The sequence below is a fragment of the Chrysemys picta genome, chromosome 3, assembly GCF_011386835.1.
Source record: "Chrysemys picta bellii isolate R12L10 chromosome 3, ASM1138683v2, whole genome shotgun sequence".
NCBI lineage: Eukaryota > Metazoa > Chordata > Testudines > Emydidae > Chrysemys > Chrysemys picta.
In genome coordinates, this window is record NC_088793.1 from 9703740 (window position 1) to 9729708 (window position 25969).

The window sequence follows — 25969 nt, forward strand, 5'->3', positions numbered from 1 at the left end:
AAGTCCAGCCCCCTGCCTTCACTAGCAGGACCAAGTACTGATTTTGCCCCAGATCCCTAAGTGGCCCCCTCAAGGATTGAACTCACAACCCTGGGTTTAGCAGGCCAATGCTCAAACCACTGAGCTATCCCTCCCCCCCAAAGTATCCATGATCTTAACATGGCTCCAGCAAGAGGCAGAATGAGTGGGGAAATTTAGCATGTGTCTTAAATTCTGTTGTGGTTTTTTTGTATTTTATGATTTATTGGTTGTTTTGGAGTGGTATGTTTTCTCATGTATACTTGGCAAATATTGGACTGGGGGTCGCAGACCCCTGGAGGACATGAGTTTTAAGGAGGGACCGAGTGAAGGTGTGGTGGCAGGTCAAGGAGGCTCAGAAATGAGTGGGAAGAACACAAAGGAGGTGGTTAGTCATGCTCTTGGGCTCAGCGTCGTGGGGGATCTGAAAGAGTTGAGTGTAGCAGTAGGCAGGCGCTCCTTTTGGTGAAATCTACCTGTTGTCAGATTGGGGGTTCACGAGCATGATGCTCCAGATAGTGTTTGGTGCTTGTTCAAGTTGGAATGTCCCATGTTTTCTTGTGTGGAGGGTGAGGGTTGGCCGTAGAAGAGATGATGAACCCTCAGTTTTTGTGTTTTACTCACACTTTCCAAGTCTAGGCTGTTCACATTACAGTTTTGATCACCGAACCCTGCTCAGAAAAAGCCAAAGAAAAAATACGTTACCCAGGAATAAACCCTACCTGATTTTTAAAAGCCAAACAAAACCGATTCTGAATTTCACAGGCATTTGTTTCCTGCAGTTTAAGCTTGCTGCACATTACAGCCCCTATGAAACCGGTAAACTCTTTTTCTTTTAGCATAATTATTCAGTCCCTTCTGTACCGTCTCTCCACACTTTTTAAAAATAATCCTTCCAGAAAAAGGAGGGATATAACGCTGACGGGTATTCCTTCATTCAGTGCACCCACCCACCATGCTTTTGGGGGCGAGGGTGGTTGTTGGGGTGGAGGTTGCAAAATCTCTTCCTTCCTTCCTTCAGCCCTGTTGTTTGAGAGGGCTTGTCGATATCCTCATTTGTGGAGCCAACCATGCAGACCCTGCTATCTTTTATGTTTTTGTGCTTCATTTTATGACTGAGTTTTAATGCTGGTGTGAGAGATTTATTCATCCCTGTGTAATGAAACTTTGTACATTCCATATGGCAGCCCTACACCTACTATGAATTATATAGGCTATGAGTCATCCATCCGCCTGCTGGGATGCTTTGATCAAACATGACACTCATTAAAAGAAGTGTCCACTGGTGAGCTATTTTGCCTGTCTTTCCCCCCCCCCCCCAAGGCAGAGGCCCCCACCCTTAAGCAAAGGAAACAAAACTATTTTACATCTTCAGAGTGCCCTTTGGCCTGTCTGTCTCTCTCGTTTTGTTGTTGTTTTGTTTTGGTAGGAGGGACAGCAGCGTGATAAAGGAGGAAATCAAAGCCTTTCTTGCCAATCGGAGGATTTCCCAAGCAGTTGTTGCACAGGTAACAGGTAAGAGCTTGAAGAGCCTTTTATTCATTTTGGGTCCCGTGTCTAGCTGCCTGTGTGTGCTAGTGCAGATGTTGGAATATTGCTTGGCTTTCTGCATTGCAGTGCAGATCTGTCAGCTTAGTCATGATAATGTATGCCTTTGATTTAAGACCCATTGTCCCGCACATCATGGAACTTCCCAAGTGAATCACTTTTTGTGTGTGGCTTTTTCTAGCAAATTTTATTTTACAGCATTGCAATAAGCGCAGAGTTCCTATCTTAAAACTAAAACCGTTTGCTTTAATTCTGAAGTTACGCTATTACATGTGGCAAATGTATATACACAAATATATATCTGGGAATGTATCCATGGCTGGCATCAGTGCACTTAGCAGACTGATTGTGAGAGTTTGTCCACTTGTCCTTGAGTCGCTAATAATAATAAAAGGCAGATTGAGGGGTGAGGGAGTGGCCATATTAACTCTAACCTTGTTTCAAAGGGGAAAGTACCATATTTCTTCCTCTTTCCCTCTTTTTCTCCATTGGCATTAGGGATGAGTGAGCAGACCTCCATAAAACTATTTAGACCTCTACACAACACTCTGTTTGCAAAGCACTGTTCAAATGTGGATTAATTCTTTGCAGAGAGGTTTAAGTGGCTTGGCCAAGGCCATACAAAGAGTTGGTAGCAGAATCAGAAGTACAACTGGAGACAAAACATACAACTTACTCTTCCTGACCTTTATTTATTTATTTATTTATTTATTTTTAGAACCATGCCTGAATAGACGTCTTGAAATAGTCAGATAATTAAAAAAGAAAATGTGACTAGAAGTGCCAAACTATTGTGCGAGGAGAAGTTCTAAAAAATTGCCTTGTAGGAAATGATCCTGCACTGATGGGGAAATGGTCTAGATGGTGTTCTAGCTCTTTTCCATCTCTCCCCCATGTGAAGAGAGAGCGAACAAATGCTTGGGCAGTGTGCCACCTCTTCCGGTGCACCCACTCTCAGTTTACAAAGGCAGATGCTGCAAGGAAAGGAAAAGAAACAAGACGCAGTCCTGGGATCTTTCCAGAATTAGGCATATTTCTGGCCCTCTTGTTATAAATCCCAGTTTGACCAAAGAAGACTACCTCATGTATGAACCCCTCCCCTACAGCTTTACCTGCTGGCATTGCCAGTCGGTTAGGCCTTTAAAGAAAATGCTAATGTGGACAGTGCAGCTCTATTGAAGGACATTGCTTCAGGATTCCAGGTGTAAACTTTTAACTCCCCCAGTCTCTCCTAAAAAGGGTATTCTACAAGTGAGTTGTTAGGGATGAGCACGTGAGTGAGTGACTGTTAGCTGTTTGGTAGATGTGTCAATTTCAAATCACAGATCTTGACCTAGTAACTTGGCTTATGCTCATGTAACTCAGCATAGCTGGTGTAAATTGATTTGCACCAGCTGAGGTTATGACTCTTTATCTCCTTCTATCTGCCAGCAATAGGCCCCCTTTTTTTCTTCCCCATCTCGTCACATAATTTTACGGTTCTTGATGCGAGAGCTTTCTCTGCTCAATCTTCTGCCATTTGGGACTATTTTCCTGTCTCCCTCCATCCCATTTAAAATCTCCTCTGAAAACCTCCTTTTCCCTTGCCTAATCTTACCTCCACTGCAGCTATTTGTAACCCCACCCCCCGTAGGTCTAGAACCCAGGTCTGTAGAGCTGCCGTGCTGCTGACATCTCCACGATCCTACTCAGCAGCAGCTGTAACCAGCTTGTGTTCTATGGCCCAACATCCTGCTGTAGACACAGACCGTGGGCAGCCCCGTCTCAAGGGGTCTGACAAGCAGCAGCCTCATCGTTCCTCACTGGCTCCCCACCGTATACAGACCCAAGGGGCGTTCCAGGAAGTATCCAGGCAACAGTGTGGATCTTCTGCAATTGCCATAATAATTTCTGCTCCCTGCTCTGACCTTGACTTGCCTTGGACTTTGTCTCCTCACCCATACCCTGAAACTTCGCTTGGACTCCAACCTTCGGTGTTGACCCTGCCATGGAACCTGACTGCAAATTCCTCCACTTCTCCCAGCCTCACGTTTGCTCTGACCCTTGGTCCCAACTGCCCTTGTTGGGATCCTGTTTAATTTTTGTGAAGTGTTTTGGAATAGAGTTCGTACGAAAGGCACCATACCAAAAAAATACACTGTTTACCATGCATCTGCAGTAGCACGCAATGACTTTTTCCTTTTATTTCTCCATCGCTGGTGAGGGGGATGGTGGGAAAAGGAAGGGAGAGAAAAAATATATAATTGTAGCTGAATGTTGAATTCCGTTGTTGAGGTAGTACAATGTAGGCCTTTCAATCTGAACCATATTCCCCCAACTTAGTTTTGTTTTGTTTTTTAATGACCATAAATGTATGAAGTGATCAAATAATAAAACTGACATGGAGTAGTAAATGAGGAAGGCCCACAGTGAAGTTCTCTGTAGTGTCAGAAGAGAACAGAGTGAAAAATGGCAAAGGAAATTATGAAATGGTGACTAGGAAATAAAGAAACGATTGATAAGGAGCAAAACCCAGCAGAACATTTACTAGCGCTTGTACTAAATACAGAACGTGCTTTTTATAGCAACTTTCTTTAATGGTTTCTGTAATAAGATAAACAAGAAGCTCTTGGGTTGGGAGCTGTATAAATAATCTTCTACTGATAAGAAAAATGACAGTATAAACAGGAGCTAATAATAGTTCCTGCTGAATTTCCCATCTTGTTGTTTGAAACTCCTTTAACATAGTTGCAGCTTTACCCCCTTCCAGGGTAGGTTTTCAGCATTGCATGCGGTGAATGAGATGCCAAATCCCCATTAACAATAACGGAGAGGGTCACGTATTAAATCTGTTGTGATAAGCACTGAAAATTTGCCCCTGAACCAAGTGGTTATAGGTACTAGGGCAGCATTTCTTAAACTGGGGGTCCCAACCCAAGAGGGAGTCACAGGACTATCGTAGGCATCTCTGGGCTTGCTGTGTCAGTTATGAAAGTAAAAAAATTGCTTGAGTCTTGGCACCTAATTGTTGAGCCCCGGCACCTCGTTCATTACAAATTAAGCACTGTCCAAATCCCATCGTTTCCAGGTGCGGCTATATACTTTTTTGCAAGGGACATTAAAAAAAATGACAGCCACAGAGGATGAACGCACCCATCTGTGAGAGAAAGGGGAAAAGCAGTTATTAGGGGCTTGTGTGAACAGCAATCTCCAGGGTTGTGAGCAGGTATGCATTGAACACACTAGAGTAGCGATTCTCTCTGCCTGCCTTCTCCTGGTGTTGGTTTTTGCTGCCTCTTTGGCATGTGGGAGGGAAATTTTCTTCCAAATCATCTGCTTGGGGGACGTGGCCCAAGGAGCAGTGCAGTCTAGGGAAATATCTCTGAGTTATCATCATCATCTCTGAACTGGAACCTGCCAGTGAGTCTGGGAAAAGACCTGGCAGAAAGAAAGGGCAGGGGCAAAGTGGGAGCATGGAGAGGAGCAGGAAGGGGGACAGAATTGCAGGCAAGCGACAAATATTCATTAAAATGTCAAACTTATCAGAATTTGCCATGGCTCTTTTGTGACTGCCTCTCCCCCCGGAGTTTTCTATGACAAAGCTGAGTGCCCTCATCATGATGTACAGTACTCCTGGCTTGTTGGCCCAGAGACCAAAGGACCTAGGTCTTCCTCATGAGCCATGGGTCAGTCTGAGAGATTTTTTCCAGACAGCCGGATATTAGATGCTCCAGATAATTACCTTTGTGAATTTGCCTTTGGCAGCAGTTTTTTCCTGCCAATGTAATTTCCTGAAATAGCAGGATTAGAAGCTATGTAACTGGATGGTACTGGTGTTGGATTGAGAAGCATCCCTTTCCTAGTGCTCTGGTGAGTCCACTGTATAAAACCAATTTTTTAGGAACAAGAAACAGTTATCACAATCAAATAATCTTTTTTGTTATTTGTTTTTGCTATGAGGACATCATTAAAAATAAATAACAGAAGGGTGGAGTTGTGGTTAAGGCCCTACATTGGGACTCAAGAGATCTAGGTTCAATTCCTGGCTCTGTCACTCACTTTGTGTGTGATGTTGGGCTAGTCACACTCTGCCTGCCTCAGTGTCCCAACTGTAAAGTGAGTATAATAATACTTGTCTATTTAGGCTGTAAGATCTTTGAGGCAGAAATCATCTCTTGCTTGTGTAGTATGTACAGTGTTGGGGCCTCTAGACTTGATCATGATACAAATAATAAAAAATGACAAGTCAAATTTGTATATTTCAGAGGAAATAATTCCCAGTAGCCTTAGTTAGCATTTCATAAATACAAAGTATTATTTAATTTGCATTAGCATCCAAAATGTGCTAGCATTTTTCTAACGGTGGAAACTACAATATTTGCCCCTGAGAGCATCCGATCTGAACTGACAAAGATAGATGAAGAGTTGGGGAGGAAAGTGATCACAAGAAGTTTGAAAGTGATGCGGTAGAAAAAGGGGAACCTATGGAGAACTCAAAAAAGTTGAGTGATCGAAACAGTGAGCGAGGAAGATGATCTTAGCAGCTGCATTTTGTATGGGCTGGAGATGGGAGGGTTGAGGGTGATATGGGTGTTGGGGAAACCACAGAGACTGGGATATGAGGCCTGCACAAGAATTTTAGCTATGTGGACAGAGAGAAAAGGGTCTGATTCTCAACAGGAGTGATTACTTGGAGTTAGTGTATTGATATAGATGAGATGCAGCCCACAACATTCTGAAGTGCAGGTCCTGGGATGCAGTAGTCATTCCAGAGCATGTTATGTTTGAACCTGACGTAGTGTGCATAGAATTTGTAGAAGAGCTCTGTTCTGATCGGTGCATTTCAAGATCCTGTACAAAGCTCCGTTCTACAGAAAGGGACTGACTGCAGAGTGACGTACCAAAGACCACAATGAGTCGGTAGTGAAGCTGGGAATAGAATCCCGATGTCCTGGTTCTCACTCCTTTGCTTCAACCACTGGACCAGGTTACCATGAACGTTTGCAGGCAGCACTAGTGTATTAGGTAGCTGCCATCTGTACTATTTTATACAAAACAAGTGTAGCAAGTTGCCAGTGCAGCCTCTCGGGCAAAGCGTAGATGCCCCAATATATTATTATGAAAATATGTTCTGTATCCATAACTGTAGTATCCAATACTTTGCTTTTATATCCTACTTTGTTACCAAAGAGCCGTACACACAATGTTTTTATTACATAATTAAAGGCAGACCCCAGTACTTAGAAACCAGGTAATAAACTAATGCTGCCCTCACCCATCAACAGACAAAACTCATCCAACTTGAGAAACCACACCCGAGAGGCCAAACACTTAAGGCATGTAGCTCTGTGCTTAAAAAGTGGCCTGATATGGACTGTGATGGAACACCAAAGGAGACAGGTTTCAGAACCAGGTCCCTTCACTGAGCACATGCTTCCAGTTGACATGATTTCAACCTTAGGGATGACTAAGTGGGACTGCCTCAGCTGTTTGCACCATCTCTGATAGATAGATAGGGCAGAGGCAGTCCCTGAGAGAGGTTGGTTGGGAATACAAAATGGATATACAATAAAAGCATACAGTCCTGCCTGCAGCAAGCCAGTCAGAATATACTCATGGAGCCTTCAATTTCTCTCCCACATCCTTGCACAAGGATTTCTGTTGAACACAAAGGAGTTCCTGTTTAAAAAACCAAACCCACCCTTTTCCTGCAGGACAAATGAAATTTAGTAGCTCTAGAATTATATATAATGCAGGCTAGTTAGGAACATAACTATGATTTTTGAAAACCTAGTTGGAGTTAACCCATATAAATTGGACTCCCCTAAGATTTTGAATCATTCTGAAACGTTATTAGTATCTTTGTTTAACTCAAAAATACATGTTAGGAAAAAATCCCTTATTAGAAAAAATGTAAAACTCCAGGGGCCTATTTCTCATAAGTTAAATATGATCATGAGATCACAAGATGGAAGAGGTAGGTGTGAGTACCTCATGAAAAGCAACCTTCGTGTTGTGTATTATAACTCTAAACAGAGTTGGCACAGGTGGTGTTTAGCAATATATTGTTACTGTGAGCACCTCCTAGAACTTTAATCCCCAAGAGAGTTTGTATGTTAACCCTTTCTAATGGCTGAACAGCCTTCTTGAGAATGCACCCTTGGCATTTCCTTTGCCCCTTCTGTTAGCCTTCTGCTTCAGCCATTTGAACGCTGAATTATATAAGTTCTTGGAATAGCTTGTGGTGATCACGAATGAGTATGTGAGTCTCATCCGAGTGGGTTTCGAGTCCTGTTTCTTTACTTGTGAAACTGGTTAGTTTTGGTTTGTGTCCTAATTAATTTGTCCTTCAGTGTTATGGATGAAATGTGGATGTTGATCCTGCATTCCACTTCACTCTGAAAAAATATATTCAGCTTCTGGGAAATTTTCTCCTCGTACTATTTTTATGTAAGTCTGATTTAAATTTCTCTTAGAGAGATGGAACTTTTCACCTCTAGGTCACAGGGTTTAATCCAGCCCAGGTCAATAGTGTTTGGAAGCGGTTTATCATCTGACAGCTGGGTTTGGTTTTATTTCTGGCCTATGAGATATGACTTGGCAGTGAATGACTTCATTTTCTGTTGGACTAATATCTGTATATCACAAACTGCTGTTCTACTTTCACCTTATTGTTGAGCTCCGCATGCACCGCAAGCATTTTATCCTCATAATCACTTCAATAACCTTCTTCGTCTGTAGATCTCGAAGCACTTTACAATGACGGGTAAGTACCAATATTCCAATTTTAAGGATGGCAAACTGAGGCACCTCGATGTTATGATTTCCTCAAAGTCATGTCAGGAGTGTCAGTGGCCGAGCTAGGAATAGAACCCTGATCTCCTCACTCCAAAGTCTGGTGAACTTTCCACTAACTGCTGGACTACGCTGCCTGCTGTGGGTATGGAGTCTGAGTCAGGTCAAAAATAATAAAGGACAAAAGTTGAGGTACACTGGTGGGACGCTGTGGGGGAGGCTTGAAACGTGTACCTTTTCTATGTATAAAATATTAGCTTTCAGTTTCTGGGCCTCTTAAGCCAGTACCTTTCACTAGCACTGAATCCATTCAAAATTTAAATAGAACAAAAGCGCTCTCTCTCTCTCTTTCTCTCTTTCTTTCTTTCTTGTAGGTATCAGCCAGAGCCGGATCTCTCATTGGCTGTTGCAGCAGGGGTCAGACCTGAGTGAACAAAAGAAAAGGGCATTTTACAGATGGTACCAGCTTGAGAAGACAAACCCTGGTAAACAAAAGAAAACAAAACAAGCAAAGGTTTTATTTCTGCAATAAACCCTGGGTCATGTTTGTGAGTGGCACTGATCGTTCACTTCACCTTGCTGTACTGAAGCACCTTCCAAGAGGTGGCATCCCGTAACTGAGTGACTTTTTGGAAAGTGGGAGGGATGGGGCTAAGTCTACTTGTGAATAGAACTGCTTTTAAGCGTAAACTTTTGGTTGTAGCAAGTGACCCAGAGCACTGCCGCTCCAGCTGTTCAGCTCTGGCCTGTTTCTTGGTTGCTTGACTCATTTTCACACCCTCTGGAAGTGTGGGACTATGTAGTCTCTGTTGGAGGTATGATCAGCTTGGCTTTAAATCTACACCCAGCCTCTCAATATAAATAAAAGATAAGCTCTGTTGGATCAAGAGAAGGAAACTTGCCATGGCATTGAAAATAGCTGTGTCATATAAACTAACAATAGGAAGTTTAAGGACCTATCCAGAGCCCCTTAAAATCAATGGCAGTCTTTCAGTAGACTTTCATGGGTTTTGGATGATGCCCTGAACCTGTGGTTGGGATATGATGGTGTCAAGATTTGTCTTGCAAAGCCTGCTTGCTTCTCCTCTGAAAAATCAAAAGAGAGCTCAGATATAAAGAGGGAAAGTAAAGTTCTCCATTGTCCTAACTCAATTGTGGGTGTAGAAAATCAGAAACAAGGGATGGAAGTGTTACTTGTGAAGTTATCATCTAGTCTGTCCCCTTGCAGGATTCTTCCTTGTAGTTTCTTGCTTGACCCAGGCTTCCATTACTCCCTTTTGGCAGACAATCCCACAGTCCTTGGCTACCACCTTGATACTAATCAGCCTCAATTTTCCTTTGTTTAATCTGAAGCCTGCTTATACCCACCCTGTGCCAGCTGTCTTCCCTTTGAAATGTAATTGATTTAAAGGGAATCAAAACTCAGTGTCTGCCTATTGTGAACTTTGCTCCAAAAGTCTGTTCATGACCCAGTTCTGTTAAGTAAAACCAGTAAAACCAGATTCTGAAAACCAGTGCTGTGTGTGTAAACCGCACATTAAGAGGCTTCATACATTAATTGGTCCAGGAATACTTTAATTTAAGGTCAGCTAGGTTCAGACAAACACAGTTCTGAGTTTTGTCCTTTCTCTCAAGCATCTGGAAATGCTGTTCAGAGAGTGAATGCGCCCAGGGGAGGGAGGTGCTGACAGTTTGCTGTGATCGGTGAGGAACACCAATTTTACAATCCCTGTTGATGTTGCAATTGGCATTGTCTAAAGATCTGTAAGGTTACTGGGAACAAGTTTTAGCATCAGCTGCCTTCAGATTCTCAGGTTCCACCCCGTGGAATAGTTCCCAGAAATTCCCCTTTGACAGAAGATATGGCCCAAAAACTGACAGGAAAAGAGGACTGGAGCTTTTGGAAAGAGCTGAGAAACAGGGTACGGCCTCTCCTGAAGATTGAAACTGCTGCTTAGATTTGTTTCCTATAACCTTATAGATCCTTCTGCTATAGTATTGCCTGGGGTTGTTTGTGAGAGTGTGTTCTGGGCCATGCTAAGAGAGTCTTTGTTAAACTCAGCAGTGACACCTCCCTCCCCCATATCTTCCTATGTGTCTTTTCACTCCTCAGAACTGATTTCTGATGAGAACATACCAATTTAAATCAAAATGAATTGATGTTAAATTCTAAAGTTCTACTTCACTGTCTGACTGGGTGAGGACTTGTCTGTTGTTGTTTTTCTTTTCTTTTTGTATTGGCATGGGAGAGATTTTCTTCAACAGCCGCTGACTGGGGTTTTTTAATTTTGGTTTTTCATAAGGGACCTTACACAGCCTTTTCAAGTACTGTAAAGACAAAGTGACACTTACCTATGCCAAGGGATTGCATTGATGCCTTTAAATTCCCTTTAGGACCAATAGAACATTCAATTTACTTAGAGAGCCTTGGAAAAACCTTTGTTTTTCCATAGCTGTTCGAATTTTCTACTCGAGGGGATTTTTTATTTTTTTTTAGGCCAATCCGCTGCTTTGAACTGTTGCCACGCAACCGATTGTATTGCAGTCCAGACTGGCCAGCCAGTGGATAATTAATATATATTGGTTGAGTGCTAATGGTGAATACGTCATACAGACAGAGATATGGTTCCTGCCTGAAGAAACTTACGTTGTGCTTGGTGCTGTACGACCATTCAGTAAAACACGGCCCTTTTTCCGAAGAACTCACAAGATTAAATTATCAGCATGTGCCTTTTCTGTTTTCGAACTTTCCACAGAGAGGCATGCTTCATTTTGTCTGTTTTTCTTCTTCCTGTCTCCCCTACAATGCCAGCAGCTGGAAAGACAACTGTATTCCTTTCCCTTCTGTGACTCGTTTACTCCAAGCTGTGGTGTCACATTGGGAATTGGGAGTTCTTTGGTGACAGTGGGGCATGGGAGCTAGTTTCTCCTTCTCAGCTTAATTCTTATTTAGGTAAATTAATATCTACAGACCTGTCCCTTTTTGGAATCTCGCAGGCTGAATTCAGCTGAGAAACATTGAAAAAGACACTCCCTTCCTGTAGAACAGGAACAGTTTTGAAGGGCCAGGAAGGCAGATAAAATCAACCTGGGACCTCAAGAGGAAGGATGGATTTATGGTTAAGGACAGTGGACTCATGAGATGTGGGCTCAGCCCCTGGCTCTCGCACACTTGCTGTGTGACCTTGGGCAAGACATTTAAACTCTCTGTGCCTCCATTCCCATCTGTAAAGTGGGGATAATACTTCCTTTGTCTGACTTGTCTAACTAGACTGTAAGCTTTTCAGGGAAGGGACTGTCTCTTGCTATATGTGTGTACGGCACCAATATGATGATAGAGTCTCTAGATGCTACTGTAAGACAGAGACAGAAAAGAAATATAAATACAGCAAAAAATGAGACATTTCTTTTTAGTTATATTGCAGTGCTACATAGGTGGGTTTTGCTTTAAATCACTCGCATAGAGTCCTGCATCTACTAATCTAGCAATTTTGTGTTCTGAAGCCTTAGAACAACAAGATTTTGTACTGTTTGCCGCTATTAATACAGAAGTGGGCTCAGATCCTCCAAAGCTTTTGTTGACTCCCAGCTTTGTTTGGCCTATGGTATGTGTTCTTCGCTGTTTAGTTTTTCTCCGTGGACAGTCTCTATATCTTTCTATTGTCTTTGCTTGTTACTGTTGTTCAAACAGCCTCAGATAAACTAACAGAGGGTCCTGTGGCACCTTTGAGACTAACAGAAGTACTGGGAGCATAAGCTTTCGTGGGTAAGAACCTCACTTCTTCAGATGCATCTTCTGTTAGTCTCAAAGGTGCCACAGGACCCTCTGTTGCTTTTTACAGATTCAGACTAACACGGCTACCCCTCTGATACTCAGATAAACTAGTTTATTATGAAAGAAAACTAGTTATGGGAAATGTTTTAACTCTGATGCAATAATAATAATACACCTCTACCCCGATATAATGTGACCCGATATAACACGAATTCGGATATAACGCGGTAAAGCAGTGCTCCGGGGGGGCGGGGCTGCGCGCTCCGGCGGATCAAAGCAAGTTCGATATAACGCGGTTTCACCTATAACGCGGTAAGATTTTTTTGGCTCCCGAGGACAGCGTTCTATCGGGGTAGCGGTGTATATATAATAATCTTGCTCCCAACTTGATGATCAGTGGTTTTCCGGAGGAGAGGACATTGGAGTTAATGATAATGCTGCAAAACTGACAGATCATTGTATGTGTTAGCACTTGTGTTTTTCTTTATGGAAGCAGTTGCAGATGCGGGTGAAGGCAGATTTTTTGTAAAGAAATAATCAGTGCAGAATATTAAGATCAGTTGACACTGGAATGTCTTTCATTGAATCTAATTAACAGCGATACTTTTTTATTGAGTTAGGGCATTTTGGGGGCAGGGACCATGTCACGTTTTGTGGAGGGCTGAGCACCTGTTTGGCACTTTATAAATGTGTTTTGGAACCAAATTTAAGCATTACTGCATCAGTGAAGTCTTGCATTGTTCTAACAAATCTTCCCAGACCCATGTTTGGAAATAAAAAAATTAAGGTTGGCCTTAATAGATTGGTTGGGAGCAGGGGGCAATGTGAGATGTTCATGGCTTATTAACCTTGGCATCGTCTCTCTGTTTGGGCTGTGACAGAGCCAGGCAGGTTGTAGAAACGGTGTGTTAAGACTACAAGACTACTACTGATTGCCCACATTTCAGCTGTTGGGTTTTTTTTTTCTTCCTGCCAATTAATTAATAGGAAGGCAGTAATAGTCATCTTGGACAAGGTGTGCTGCCAGGTTGAAGAGAGGCAGTTCTCAGCAACATGAAGCATTTTCCATAATTTTAATGCCATGGGAGCCCTTGTCTGGCTCTAAAAGAAAAGCTTATGAAAAAGTAAGATGCTGGCTATCCCAGGAGCTTTGTATTGGGGTGGCGATGGTATAATTGGTCTTTAATAGTGCATCAAGTGTGCTAAGCGTTTCACAGAAAACAGATCCCTGCGCTGAAGAGCTTGTACCTAAATGAAAGGCTTCTCTGTTAAATTGCAGGGAGTCTTTCACTGTCTAGGTTGCGGTTTCAAATCCAGCCCAGCTCAGTAATGACCAAAAGTTATCATCACGTGATAAGAAATCAGTGGCCTGTGAAATGAGATGGGTTCAGGGCAGGTCCCAATAAGCCTGTGTCCACACTGGAAAAACCATCATGCTTGGCACTTTTAAAAATGTTATTGTTTCTTTAGTGTAGCACTAGGGTTGCATTGAGTACTCTCCAAACCAGGGGAGGCCAGCCTGGGGCTCCGGAGCCACATGCGGCTCTTCAGAAGTTAATATACGGCTCCTTGTATAGGCACCGACTCCGGGGCTGGAGCTACAGGTGCCAACTTTCCAATGTGCCAGGGGTGCTCACTGCTCAACCCCTGGCTCTGCCACAGGCCCTGCCCCCTCCCCTGAGCCTGCCATGCCCTTGCTCCTCCACCTCCCCTCCCCCCTCAAGCCTCCTACACGCCACGAAACAGCTGATCGGGAGGTGCGGGGAGGGAGGGGGAGGCGCTGATCAGCGGGGCTGCCGGTGGGTGGGAGGTTCTGGGAGCGGGGGCGGGGGGAGAGCTGAGGGGAGCTGCTGCCATATTACTGTGGCTCTTCGGCAATGTACATTGTTAAATTCTGGCCCCTTCTCAGGCTCAGGTTGGCCACCCCTGCTCCAAACACTCAAAGATGGTTACTGGATCACTGTGTCCAGTTCTGGTGTCGAGACTTCAAGAAGGTTTGGAAATACGCAAGAGAGTTCAAAGGAGGGCCACAAAAACTATCGTAAAGCTTGTTTTCCAGCTCCTCGACATGAGGCTTAAGGAGTTTCACTTGTTCAGCTTGTCAAAGGAAAGGTGGAGAGGTGATGTGATCATTGTGTCTAGGTTCTTACACATGGGAACGGCATCCGATAGAAGGGGCTTTTCACTCTTGTTGACAAAGGCAAAACAAGAGGCAGTGGCTGGAAGTTGAAGTTAGACAAATTCAGCCTTGAAATGAGATGCAGTTTCCTAGCAGTGATGCTAATTGAACATTGGAACCCGCACTTAATCTTTTTAACACAAGATTGGATATCTTTCTACAGGTATGTCTGCACTGCAGCTGGGATGGGTCATTCCCAGCCCAGGTAGACATACACGCACGAGCTCTGCTCACGCTAGCACACTAAAAGTAACAGCATGGCCTTGGCGGCAGCTCTCGTTAGCTGCCTGAATAAGTACCTGGGGTCTTGGATGGGGTTGTACTTGGGTGGCTAGCCCATGCTGCTGCAGCCACATTGCTACGTATAGTGCACTAGCTTTCGAGCTAGCGTGTGTATGTCTATCTGAGCTGGGTATTACACCTCTGAGCTGCAGTGTATACCTAGCCTACGAGATATGCTTTAATCCAGCTTCTTGGAGAAATTCTACCACCTGTGAGGGTGGGGAAGGGTTCGGCTGGATGGTTGTGCTAGTCCCTTCTGGCCTTGGAGTCTGTGAATCTACAGGTCCCCCTAGTCATTCCCTTCCTTCATGGAGAGAACAGGAAACTCAGCATGGTCCTCAACACGCTCAGAACACTTGCACCTCTCAATTAAGACAATGACTATCATCAGATCTCACACTGCAAGGCTTCAGCTAGTGGTCAGGAAGGAATCTTTTTCCCAGGTGCACAATTGTCCAGATGTATTCTTGGGGCATGGAGGCGGGGATTGGTGTTCGCCTTCCTCTGAAGCATCTGAGGTTAGCCCTAGCTAGAGACAGGACAAGAGAGAGAGTGAATAAGTACTCTTAGGTGGTACAGAGAGTCCTCTTTCCTAGGTACCTGGCTGGCGTGTCTTGCTCACATGCTCAGGGTCAAACTGATCACCAAAGTTGGGCTCAGGAAGGATATTTCCCCCAGGTCAAATTGTCAGGAACTTTAAGGGCATTTTGCCTTTCTCTGCAGCATAGGGCATAGATCGCCTGCTAGGATCATCTGGGTATCTCTCACCTAATCAATTCCTTACTGTTGCTGGAACCCCAGACATTGGTGACACATTGGTCTCTCCAGTTCTCTGCCAGTGGCATGGAATAGTTTAGTCTCTTGAGGACTGAAATTCTTTAATCTAACTAAAGTCATTGGGCTCAGCATAAGGGCATCAGGGTGAAATTTACAGGTGGTCAGAACCCATGACCCAGTTGTTCTTTCTGGTTTTAAACTCTGTGGAAAGAGGAGATCTCAGTCTAAGGACAGACACACAAGAAGATGGAGATTAGGGGAAAGAGAACAATAAATAAACTGGTAACCTAGCTGGCAATTTCAGCACAAAGGTCAAACACTGAAAGGGCGATGGAGACTGAACTCCTCCCTGATATCTAGACGTGGTCCTTCCAGGGAACGATTTAGTCCCATCCATTTCATTGCAAGGTCACATCTGGCATTGGATGACGGTAGGAGATGCTAGTCCTATATGCTCTATGAATAGGGCTTCCTCACACAATTTATCTCTCTTCACGTACAGAGTGCCTCACCTTTTGATGTATATACCAAGGCACAGTTCTCAGAGCTTTTACTTAATTGCTTCCCAACGTTGTGGCTCTACTCAGCCAAAAACATAGCAGTATCCCTTCTTTTAAAAATCTGCTGTTTTTAGGGCCAGATCTTGTGATTTGTCAGAGGCTTTTGTATGCACTCATCACCGTCCAGGTAAACTAGATCTGCATGCAGAGGTGCATTGGTATAATTGAAGAATCTGGCCCTTAGCATGGAACAAATGGCATGCTACGCCTTTGTTTTAGAGAAACTATAGAAGCAGAGCTGGGTGGGTAGAACATCAGAGTGATGCTTTGAGGCAGCAGGTTAAAAGAACAAGTAACCAAAGGTCTCAGAGGAGAAACTCTCTCCGATTCCTTCAGCAAAGATCATGCCAGCAGTGCTTATGCTGAACAGCATTTCCCCTATCACCAGTTGAGACGCAAGCACCCGATGCTCCCGTGTGGTTTTCCTTGTGCCAGATCTCACGTGCATGTGTTGAGGTGGTAGCCTATATTCATCCCCAGTTCTCAAAACATTTCTCCAGTGTCTGCCAACTTCAGGATGCTGCTCTTACTGATATTGTCCCATGGAAAAGAGAAATGGGTGAATTGACCCACCAAGGCTATCACTACCCAAAACAAAAAAAAACAAAACAAAAAAAAAGGCATTTTATATTCAGTAAGTAAATGCATCAACGCCTGATTTACATGGAAGCAGATTTATGCTCTAAAAAAAATTATTCATTTTTTTCTCCTTTACCTAAGAAACATTTTAGACACACTAACATAATATCATTACTCTGCAGCTGTTACCTTGATGCTAAGCATCACTGAAATGCTCTCTTTCATTTTTATCTGATTTCTGAGAGAGCACTGCCAACCAATTGCCTGCTTATGAGCAGGTGGAGAGAGCCTCTGCTCTCCCAGCTCCTGGTCAGGGGGAGGTTTGTTGGTAAGACACTGGGGGGGGGGGGCGCTAGCATTTCCCCACTCTTGCTGACCCAGTAATTCTGTGTTTGAAGGGCTGTGCCCGTCAGATACTTTTCTGAAACATTAGACTATACAAATTCGTGCACCAACATTGGTAAAAGTTGGCCAAAATCCTACTTTGAAACGATGGTGCAACCAGCTGATGTTACATTTAACTGGGTAAATATTATTGCCCAGCAATAAACTACAGCATAGAGTGAGGGGGGGAAGACAGCGCTACTGCATGTAGGGCTGAGGGAACTTCCCCAGACAGTGCCCCCGTGTGCGCAAGACTAACAATGATGTGCTTTACTTACTACTGACTTACCCAGGAGAAAGTTTTAACCCTTCAAGAGACTCCCACCCTTCTCAGAGTGCTAATCCTCAGTAAGGAAAACAGTCATTGGGCAGCTGATACTGCCAAATCCTGATAATGATTTCTCCACTCATTAACAGTAGGTAGGGAAAGCATTGCTAGGGTTAAGCCATGTGAGGTTCTTCACCCCCTTCACTCTATTACAGTGGCAGACAGCTAAAAAGTGACTATTTTAAAGTGCTTATATACCAATGCTAGAAGTCTCAATAATAAGATGGGTGAACTAGAGTGCCTCGAATTAAATGAGGATATTGATATACTAGGCATCACTGAAACTTGGTGGATGAGGATAATCAATGGGACACAGTAATACCAGGGTACAAAATACATCTCTACCCTGATATAACGCGACCCGATATAACACTAATTCGGATATAAAGTGGTAAAGCAGTGCTCCAGGGGGGCGAGGCTGCGCACTCCGGCGAATCAAAGCAAGTTCGATATAACGCGGTTTCACCTATAACGCGGTAAGATTTTTTGGCTCCCGAGGACAGCGTTATATCAAGGTAGAGATGTATATCAAAAGGACAGAACTGATCGGGGAGGAGCACTATATGTGGGGAAAAAGTGTAGAGTCAAATGAAGTAAAAATCTTAAATGAACCAAACTGTACCATAGAATCTCCATGGATAGTAATTCCATGCTTGAATAATAAGAATATAGCAGTAAGGATATATTAGCGACATCTGACCAGGATGCTGGTAGTGACTGTGAAATGCTCAGGGAGATTAGAGAGGCTATAAAAATAAAAAACTCAATAGTAATGGGAGATTTCAGCTATCCCCATATTGACTGGGTACATGTCACCTCAGGACGGGATGTAGAGACAAAGTTTCCTGACAGCTTAAATGACAGCTTCTTGGAGCAGCTAGTCCTGGAACTCACAAGAGGAGAGGCAATTCTTGATTTAGTCCTAAATGGAGCACAGGATCTAGTCCAAGTGGTGAATATAGCTGAATGACTTGCTAATAGTGACCATAACATAATAAAATTTAATATCCCTGTTGTGGGGAAACACCAAAGCAGCCCACCATGGTAGCATTTAATTTCAGAAAGGGGAACTACAACAAAAATGAAGTTAGTTAAACAGAAATTAAAATGTACCGTGCCAAAAGTGAAATCCTTGGAAATTTTTTAAAGACACCATAATAGAGGCCCAAATTAAATATGTATCCCAAATTAAAAAACATAGAAAGAGAACCGAAAGAGTGCCGCCGTGGCTAAACAACAAAGTAAAAGAAGCAGAGAGAGACAAAAAGGCATCCTTTACAAAGTGGAAGTTAAATCCTATTGAGGAAAATAGAAAGGAGCATAAACTCTGGCAAGTCAAGTGTACAAATATAATTAGGAAGGCCAAAAAAGAATTTGAAGAACATCTAGCCAAAGACTCAAAGAGTAATGGCATAATTTTTTTTTAAGATACATCAGAAGCAGGAAGCCTGCTAAATAACCAATGGAGCCACTAGATGGTTGAGATTCTAAAGGAGCAGTCAAGGGGGATAAGGCCCAGCGTGGGGGGGGTGTGCTCGGGGAGGAGGCGGGGCAGAGGTGAGCTGGGGCGCAGGGGGTGCTCGGGGAGGAGGCGGGGAGCTGCTGCGGGGGAGTGCGTCAGAGGGGGGAGCCTCAGGGCCGAGGGGGGGAGCTGCTGCGGGGGTTGCTCGGGGAGGAGGCGGGGCAGGAGTGAGCTGGGGCGGGGAGTCCCCCCGCGTGCCGTCCCCCCACTTGCTGCAGGCGACCCTCCCTGCGCTCCACTGCCCCAGCTCCCTCCGCCTAAATGCCGGCGGCGACCGGGGCAGCCGAAGATCCGGCCGCCATGGTCGCTGCCGAAGAAAATGACGCCCCCCAAATCCTAGTGCCCTAGGCGACTGCCTAGGTCACCTAAATGGTTGCACTGGCCCTGTCATTTGTAAGTGTTTTATCTTTGGCTTGAATGGCTTCCCCAGTCGGTTGTTTCTTCATTAGCAGGACTGAGAAGAGAAGCAAGATTTACAGTCCATTAGGAAACAGTATTTATTCTTGTTTTTAGGGGCTACGTTAAGTATGAGACCTGCTCCAATCCCAGTAGAAGAGCCAGAATGGAGACAGACGCCTCCCCCAGTCACAGCTACCTCTGGGACCTTCAGACTACGGCGAGGCAGTCGGTTCACATGGAGAAAGGAGTGCCTGGCAGTTATGGAAAGGTATGTCTCTCCTTGGGGTTGCCAAGGCCTTGATGTGCATTAAATGGAAGTAGATTGAGATACCATTTGTCCCTGCTCTGATGAGTAACAACTGCTTTATCCTGAGTGTGCTTCAGCAGTGTGCAAGTCAATTACACCTCTACCCCAGTATAACGCTGTCCTCGGGAGCCAAAAAAGCTTACCGCGTTCTAGGTGAAACCGTGTTATAGCGAACTTGCTTTGATCCGCCAGAGCACGCAGCCCCGCCTCCCCGGAGCGCTGCTTTACAGCGTTCTACCCGAATTCGTGTTATATCGGGTCGCGTTATATCAGGGTAGAGGTGTAGCTACCTGGACGTGTTTTTTTCCCTCAGAGAACTAGGAGGAAGTATCACACCCCATTTCATGGAAAGCATTTACGTGCCGTAGTCCTCTTGATCACGCTGAACGTTCTTCACAGCTCTCGGGAGCCTGGCCCTTGGTTCAGTTTGTGGATTCTTCCAGGTCTTTGTTGTTCAGCTCTTCCTTAGCTTTCCAGGGAGCTTTCATTCAAGCTAATCCAGACTCTGTCTAGACGGGATTCTGAATGATCTTTGCTTTGTATTGTGCAGCTCTTTCCATTTTGCAGATCCTACCTCAAATAGATAAAACAAATATCCTATTTTATGCTGGCATTTGTACCGCACCCCTGTCCATTTACAGTGCTGTGTAAGAGAGCTTCGCTGGATGATAAATTCCCTGCCCAGAAGCCCGTTACAGCCCTGGATGTTGGCGGGGAACAGTACAGGGCAAGGTAGATCCATTCAAATACATTAGAACTCCCAGCTCTTCAGCCTGGCAGAAATTAAGCACTCTCCTAGCGAGGTCTGCCTGCTGCCTGCACGCTTTGCCTTTGCTCTCTGCTCACTTCAGAATCTCTCTCTAGTGCCTAAATTGGCAGCTGGGAAAGGCCCAGCGTGTACAGAGTGACCGTGTAGGGATAAGTGCTTATTCCTTGTAAAGGCTAAATTGCTGGGAGGCAGTGTTTTTCCCCCATTCAGTCTTCTTCCAACTTTGGAGTGTGGGGTGCACCGGGCATTAAGCGAGTCCTTGGTAATGCACTTGGCTGTGAGCACCTTGTGCGGACAGCCAGAGCGGAATCTGGAAGCTCCATACAGCAACAGGTCCAAACCCTTGTGAGAAGAGGATCTGCAGTTAGGGCAAAAAAGATCCTGCAGATGTTGCTGGGTTTGGACAAATACCTCCATATCCAAGCCTGTCTACTATGCGGCATTTGGGCTGTTGTGTGTAGTATTTTCCTGCTAGAACATAGGGAAGATTAAGGGATTGTAAATAATAAAATATTAAACACCCCAGAATTCTAACCTGTAAGCACAAGAGATTACATAGACCATGAAAGTCGAAAGCTGTAGGTGCTTTTCATGCCATCTTCCAGCTCATCCCCAGGGAGTAGAATAGGATACACGTGTTATGGAGACGTTGCAATAAGGAGCAGTCCAGCTCCTTTTCATAAAGGTAGCTGAAGCGCCTAGTGCACCGGCAATAATCAAACTATTCATGCACATCACGCTCATCGCTATAGTATCGATGGCATTTGCACTCCCAGCAGAGTACTTGGTGAGGGCCACAATCATGCCTCCAAACTATATGGCGTTCAAAAATTCATATAGGGTTTTATTCTTTCCAATGCACATTGATGCCTGCCTCCTAACTCTGACATAGCAAGGGCCTGATCTTGTGCACCTCCAGGAGGGGATCAACACTTTCACCTCCTAAAGAAATCTGTGGGAGATGGAGGTTCTCAGCCCCTCGCAGGTTCTGAAATATGTGCTCGCTATTTGTGAGTGCACTTCCACTGTAGAAAACACTTCTCCTCACTCAGACACTGGGCTCTGTCACGTAACAGGAGTTGGTAGCAGGAGACAGCCTGCTTCTACTGATGCCGAGACCACAAAGTTAAATACCTTTGGGGCCCACTGCTGCCGCCCTTCCTCAAGCAAAAGTGTTTTACTCACAGGGATGGTCTGGGTGAAGTAATGAGACCATCCACACGAGTGAGGCTTTGCAGTCTTGGGGTCAGGAAATAGCAATTGTCTCCAAGTCTTCTCTTGACACTCCTCCAATGTCTATCTGTGGTTTGTTAAATCTGTTCCTCATCAATGCTTCTCTTAAATGATAAACCTGTGCCTGCCCTGAAGAGTCTGTGTAATGGAAGGCCCCATCCTTTACTGGAAGCTGATAGTGGAGAACTTTGCATCAGTTCAGAGTCCCGTAGCCTTCCGCTAGGGTGACCAGACGTCCTGATTTTATAGGGACAGTCCTAATATTTGGGGCTTTGTCTTATAAAGGCTCCTATTACCCCCCACCCCTGTCCTGATTTTTCACACTTGCTGTCTGGTCACCCTACCTTCAGCGGGGTTTGCACTAACTAGGCAAGTAGTTAGTATAGCGTGAGACCCGTAGGAGAGTCACTCCAATGGTGTTTTCCTCTTCCTTTCTCTTCCCCTTTCCTTACTTTGTCCCTTAACTATAATGGGTCAGAGGTTTAGCATTAAAAGAAAAAGTTGTGAAGTACTTTAGAACCAAGTGTCCCCTCTGCAAGGTGATATTTGGGAAATGACAGCAACGTATTGCACTTCTGCACCACTTTGAAACTGGGACCTTTAATTCACTGGGTCTGTACTGTACGGTCTCTCTGATTTAGAATTGAAGCTCTTTGGGGCAAGGAAACATGTCTTCTCCCCCCCCCCCCCATTACAATGATTATTATGTTGTTTTGTATGACTGTAGCACCCAGGAGCCCTAGCTGTGCCCCAACACGCCATTGTGCTAGGCACTGTACAAACACAGAACAAAAAGACAATGCCAAACACTACCCTCTTCTCCTTCAGATCCCTCCTCAAGACTCTCCTCTGCTCTGACACCTACAAGAAATCAGTCTATAATGGTTTGGCTGTACCCCAGTAAGGGAGGAACAATTTTGTGCATTAGAAAAAATGTCAAAATTGGTTTAAGGTTTCGTGTGCCAGTAATACATTTTAAGGTTTTTAGAAGGTCTCTTTCTATAAGTCTATAGCATATAACTAAACTATTGGTGTATGTAAAGTAAATTCAGTTTTTAAAATGTTTAAGAAGCTTCATTTAAAATTAAATTAAAATGCAGAGCCCCCCGGACCAGTGGCCAGGACCCGGGCAGTGTGAGTGCCACTGAAAATCAGCTCGCGTGCCGTCTTTGGCACACGTGCCATAGGTGGCCTACCCCTGGTTTAAACTATCAGAAACCACCACCTTGTGTAGTAGAATACCTAGGTAACCACTTGATCTTATTTTCATTGCAGTTTTCCCCTCCTTCCGCGCCTTCTTTCCTTTGTTTGCCACACTCATTCCTTGCATCTTGTCTCCGATTGTAAGCTCTTGGGGGCAGGGATTGTCTTTTGCTGGGTGGTTATACAGTGTGTACTGCAATGGTGCCCTTATCCTGACTCTAGGCGCGGCTGCAGTGCAGCAAGGGTTTTTGTAAACAAATACTAATCACTGACATGTGCAAATACATTGCCTAAAGTGAGGGAGACACCCGAAGAAGAGCCCAGGGTTGTTGCATACAGGATACACTTACATGTTACCACAGTCCCAGGCCCACCAATTTTATGACTCTTAATACCAGCTTACGCAAGCAGGTTTCCTGATCCCTGGCCAGTGCTGATCACCGCTGGGAACGGGAAGGGATTTTTCTGCTTCTGTTTATAGCGTATAAGATTGCACAGTGATCTAGTTGCTTTACACGGGTGGTTTGCTTCTTCATCTCTAGGATTTGGCTGCTAGTGGAGGCAGTTGACCCAACTCAGTAGGCCAAAAGATTTTCCTTACCCGATTAAACATGTTTCTTTGTTTTGTGTCCTCCTAGCACCCAGTAGTTCTGATGTGCCACTCATGGAAAACACTAACGTGCTGTTCGTATGTCCAATTGAGCGCATAGTGGCTGCTTTTAAGTGGGCTCTTCTTGATGCTTTTAGCTTTACATGTGATATTTGTATGAGCATTACTGTGCAGTTTTTGTTTTCCTGTACACTCATTGTTGTTTGAGTTAACTCTGCTGTGGGCTAGGGCACATGCCAACCAATTCATGGCCAAGGGCAAGACATGCTTTTTTTAAAAGTGCATCATGTCTCCAGTGACCCGGTGTGTCCCCTTAACCAAATGCATCATCTCCATTTGCCCAAGGAATGACCGTCTGAAGTCGCTTCTGCACAGTTAAAGTGAGCACTGGCTGGCTGACTGCTGTGCCGAAGATAAATGTGTCTTTGGTCACAGATCCATAGTATAGTTGAATTATGAGGATCAACCGACATGCCATGTTTATCAATTTCATCAAAGACACACCCAGAACTGTCCCTTCCACACCCCTTTTGTTTGTGTTTGTTCCTTGTATACAAAGGATCCTGCAATCACATATTTAGCACCACTGCTGCATTGAATGGGTGTCATGGGTGTTCAGCACCACTCCGGATGCGGCTCTTGAACTGCATAAGGAATGTGATGGTTGCAGTTGGCAGCGTTCCTGGTTTTGATTTGTGTAAATCAACTGTAACTCTTGTGGAGGTACACTTGGTGTCAAACTGGTTTATGCGAGATCAGAATCAGGTCCTGTGTGTGTACTTTCAAGTTGTGGATACATGTCTGCTTATGTACAGTGCATGTGTATCCAAGGATCTAATGAGTTTATTCTGGCTTTCCAGAATGCTGCTTGTGGTTTCTATAATTCAATTCTCCTCTCTTTGCTGCTTTTTGGAATTTCTCCCAGGACAGTTTATTAGCTGTTAGGCTTGGGTTTCGGACAATAGATTTAGAAGGTCCTTCTTTCTTTCTTCTTTAAATTTCTTTCTGAATATTTATGATCTGAAGGTTAAGAGGAGCAATAGTTCCGGAAAGTGTAGTTCTATATTTAACTGCAAACGAGGTGTGGTTCAGACAACTGCAATGCGAGCTCCCTCATGCTGCCTTGCCAGTGATATCAACCTTGACCTGCAGGGAACGTTCGCTTCTCTAACCTGCTGCTCGTGAAATATGCTGAGTTTTATGTGTGGTGGTGGTGTATGGTTCCCCCTCCTTTGGGAACAAAGCTAAGATTATAGTAATCGTTTCGGTTGGAACCTGAGGTTAGGCTTGAAAGTCTGTTTCTTGTGCAGGTTTGTGTTTTTTCTCTATTACATCTAGTCCCAAAGATTCTTTCCACAGCATCAAAATCACCCTTGTGGGTTTTTTTCAGCCTCTCTGATTAGAACTGTCAGACTGAAAATTCCCTGAGGGATATATATATTTTATATGTAAAACCATTTCTGCTTTTTTTTAACACATGACTGTGCTTTTTGCTCTAATTATATGCATCAGAACTCAGTTTCCCTCCTTTTGCAGGCTTTTCATTAATGCTGTGCCATCTAGTGGTGGCAGCCGAATCAGCTTGGGAGGGCATACCCATTTCAAGACATTCTGTAGAGGCCTTTTCAAAACGACATCCTTTATACAAGTATGCATTCCATTGCTTGTTTGGAGGGGAAGTGTTTTCTTTTGACAACCATTCTATGAAGTGGGAACATGCTTGTATATTCTGTTGTAAACAAAGCTATTAATTCAGTGATGCAATTAATGTGTGTATGGCACTATTTATTTATGGATTGCTAAGTAATAAGGTTTTGAGGTTTTGGGTTTTATTTCTACTTTGGCTTTGTTCTTTATATGCTGTCTTGCTTTAAGGATATAGTTAAATCAACCTATACTAGACAAAGACCTAGACTAGGATCTGGTTAAATCAATCTAGACATTAAAAAATACTTGGCATGTACAAGTTCAAAGCACTGCACAAATATTAACTAATTAATCTTCACAGCTGTTCAGAGATGTAGGTAAATACTATCCCCATTTTACAGATAGGAAACTGAGTCAGACGTGAAACGACTTGTTCAAGGCCACAAAGTGAATTGGCAATAGAGCTGGGATTAGACTTCCTGACTCTGCAACCATTGCTCATTCTTCCACACCCGGCTGCCTCCTCTTCCCTTTCCTCCTCTCCTGCCCCACCCCTCCTCCCCCTCCCCCCCAAAATTGCAGGGACAGCCCATCAGTGGCAGGGGGATGGTCTAGGTAGCTTCATAGTTCTGCTTTGGGTTATTTTTGTTTCTTCCCTCTTTCCTGTCCCCTCCCCCCCCATTATTTCTACATTACAGTGGGGAAGGGAGAAAGCCTGACTTTCAACTTGCTAGTAACCATGACTATGCCTTTCCAGGCTTACAGGGACTGCATGAGAGGAGTGTAAAGCAGAGAGATGGAGATGAGGATGAGGAAGCAGAAGAAGGGATTTGAGCTGTATGCCCGGGAGACTCACACAGGGTGTGTCTACACTACACTTCAGTCACAGGTGTGACTGCACCACACAGACATACCCAAGCTAGCTCAAATAACAATAGCAGTGAAGCTGCAGCAGCATGAGCTAACCACTCAAGTGCATCCCAGGGTCTCAGACAGGGTTGTACAGCTCGTGCTGCTGTGGCTTCCCTGTTGTTGTTGTTTCAGTTACCTAAATCAAAGCTAGCTTGGGTCTATC

General features: G+C 44.3%; 1 protein-coding gene across 13 annotated transcripts in view; it reads left to right on the forward strand.

Moving 5' to 3' along the window:
- The window catches only part of HMBOX1 (homeobox containing 1), a 135523-nt gene that overhangs the window by 81849 nt on the left and 27705 nt on the right, over nt 1-25969 (forward strand). For 11 of the 13 annotated variants that reach the window (XR_010600045.1, XR_010600046.1, XR_010600047.1 and 8 more), the window contains exons 4-6: nt 1448-1533; nt 8715-8825; nt 19240-19393. Coding sequence is in view for 10 of the 13 variants with exons in the window: in XM_005290644.4 (XP_005290701.1) it covers nt 1448-1533; nt 8715-8825; nt 19240-19393 (351 nt within the window). In the remaining 3 variants the exon portion in view is untranslated. The remainder of the gene's footprint in view (nt 1-1447; nt 1534-8714; nt 8826-19239; nt 19394-25969) is intronic. The other 2 variants (XM_065590122.1, XM_065590123.1) reach the window with 1 other exon arrangement.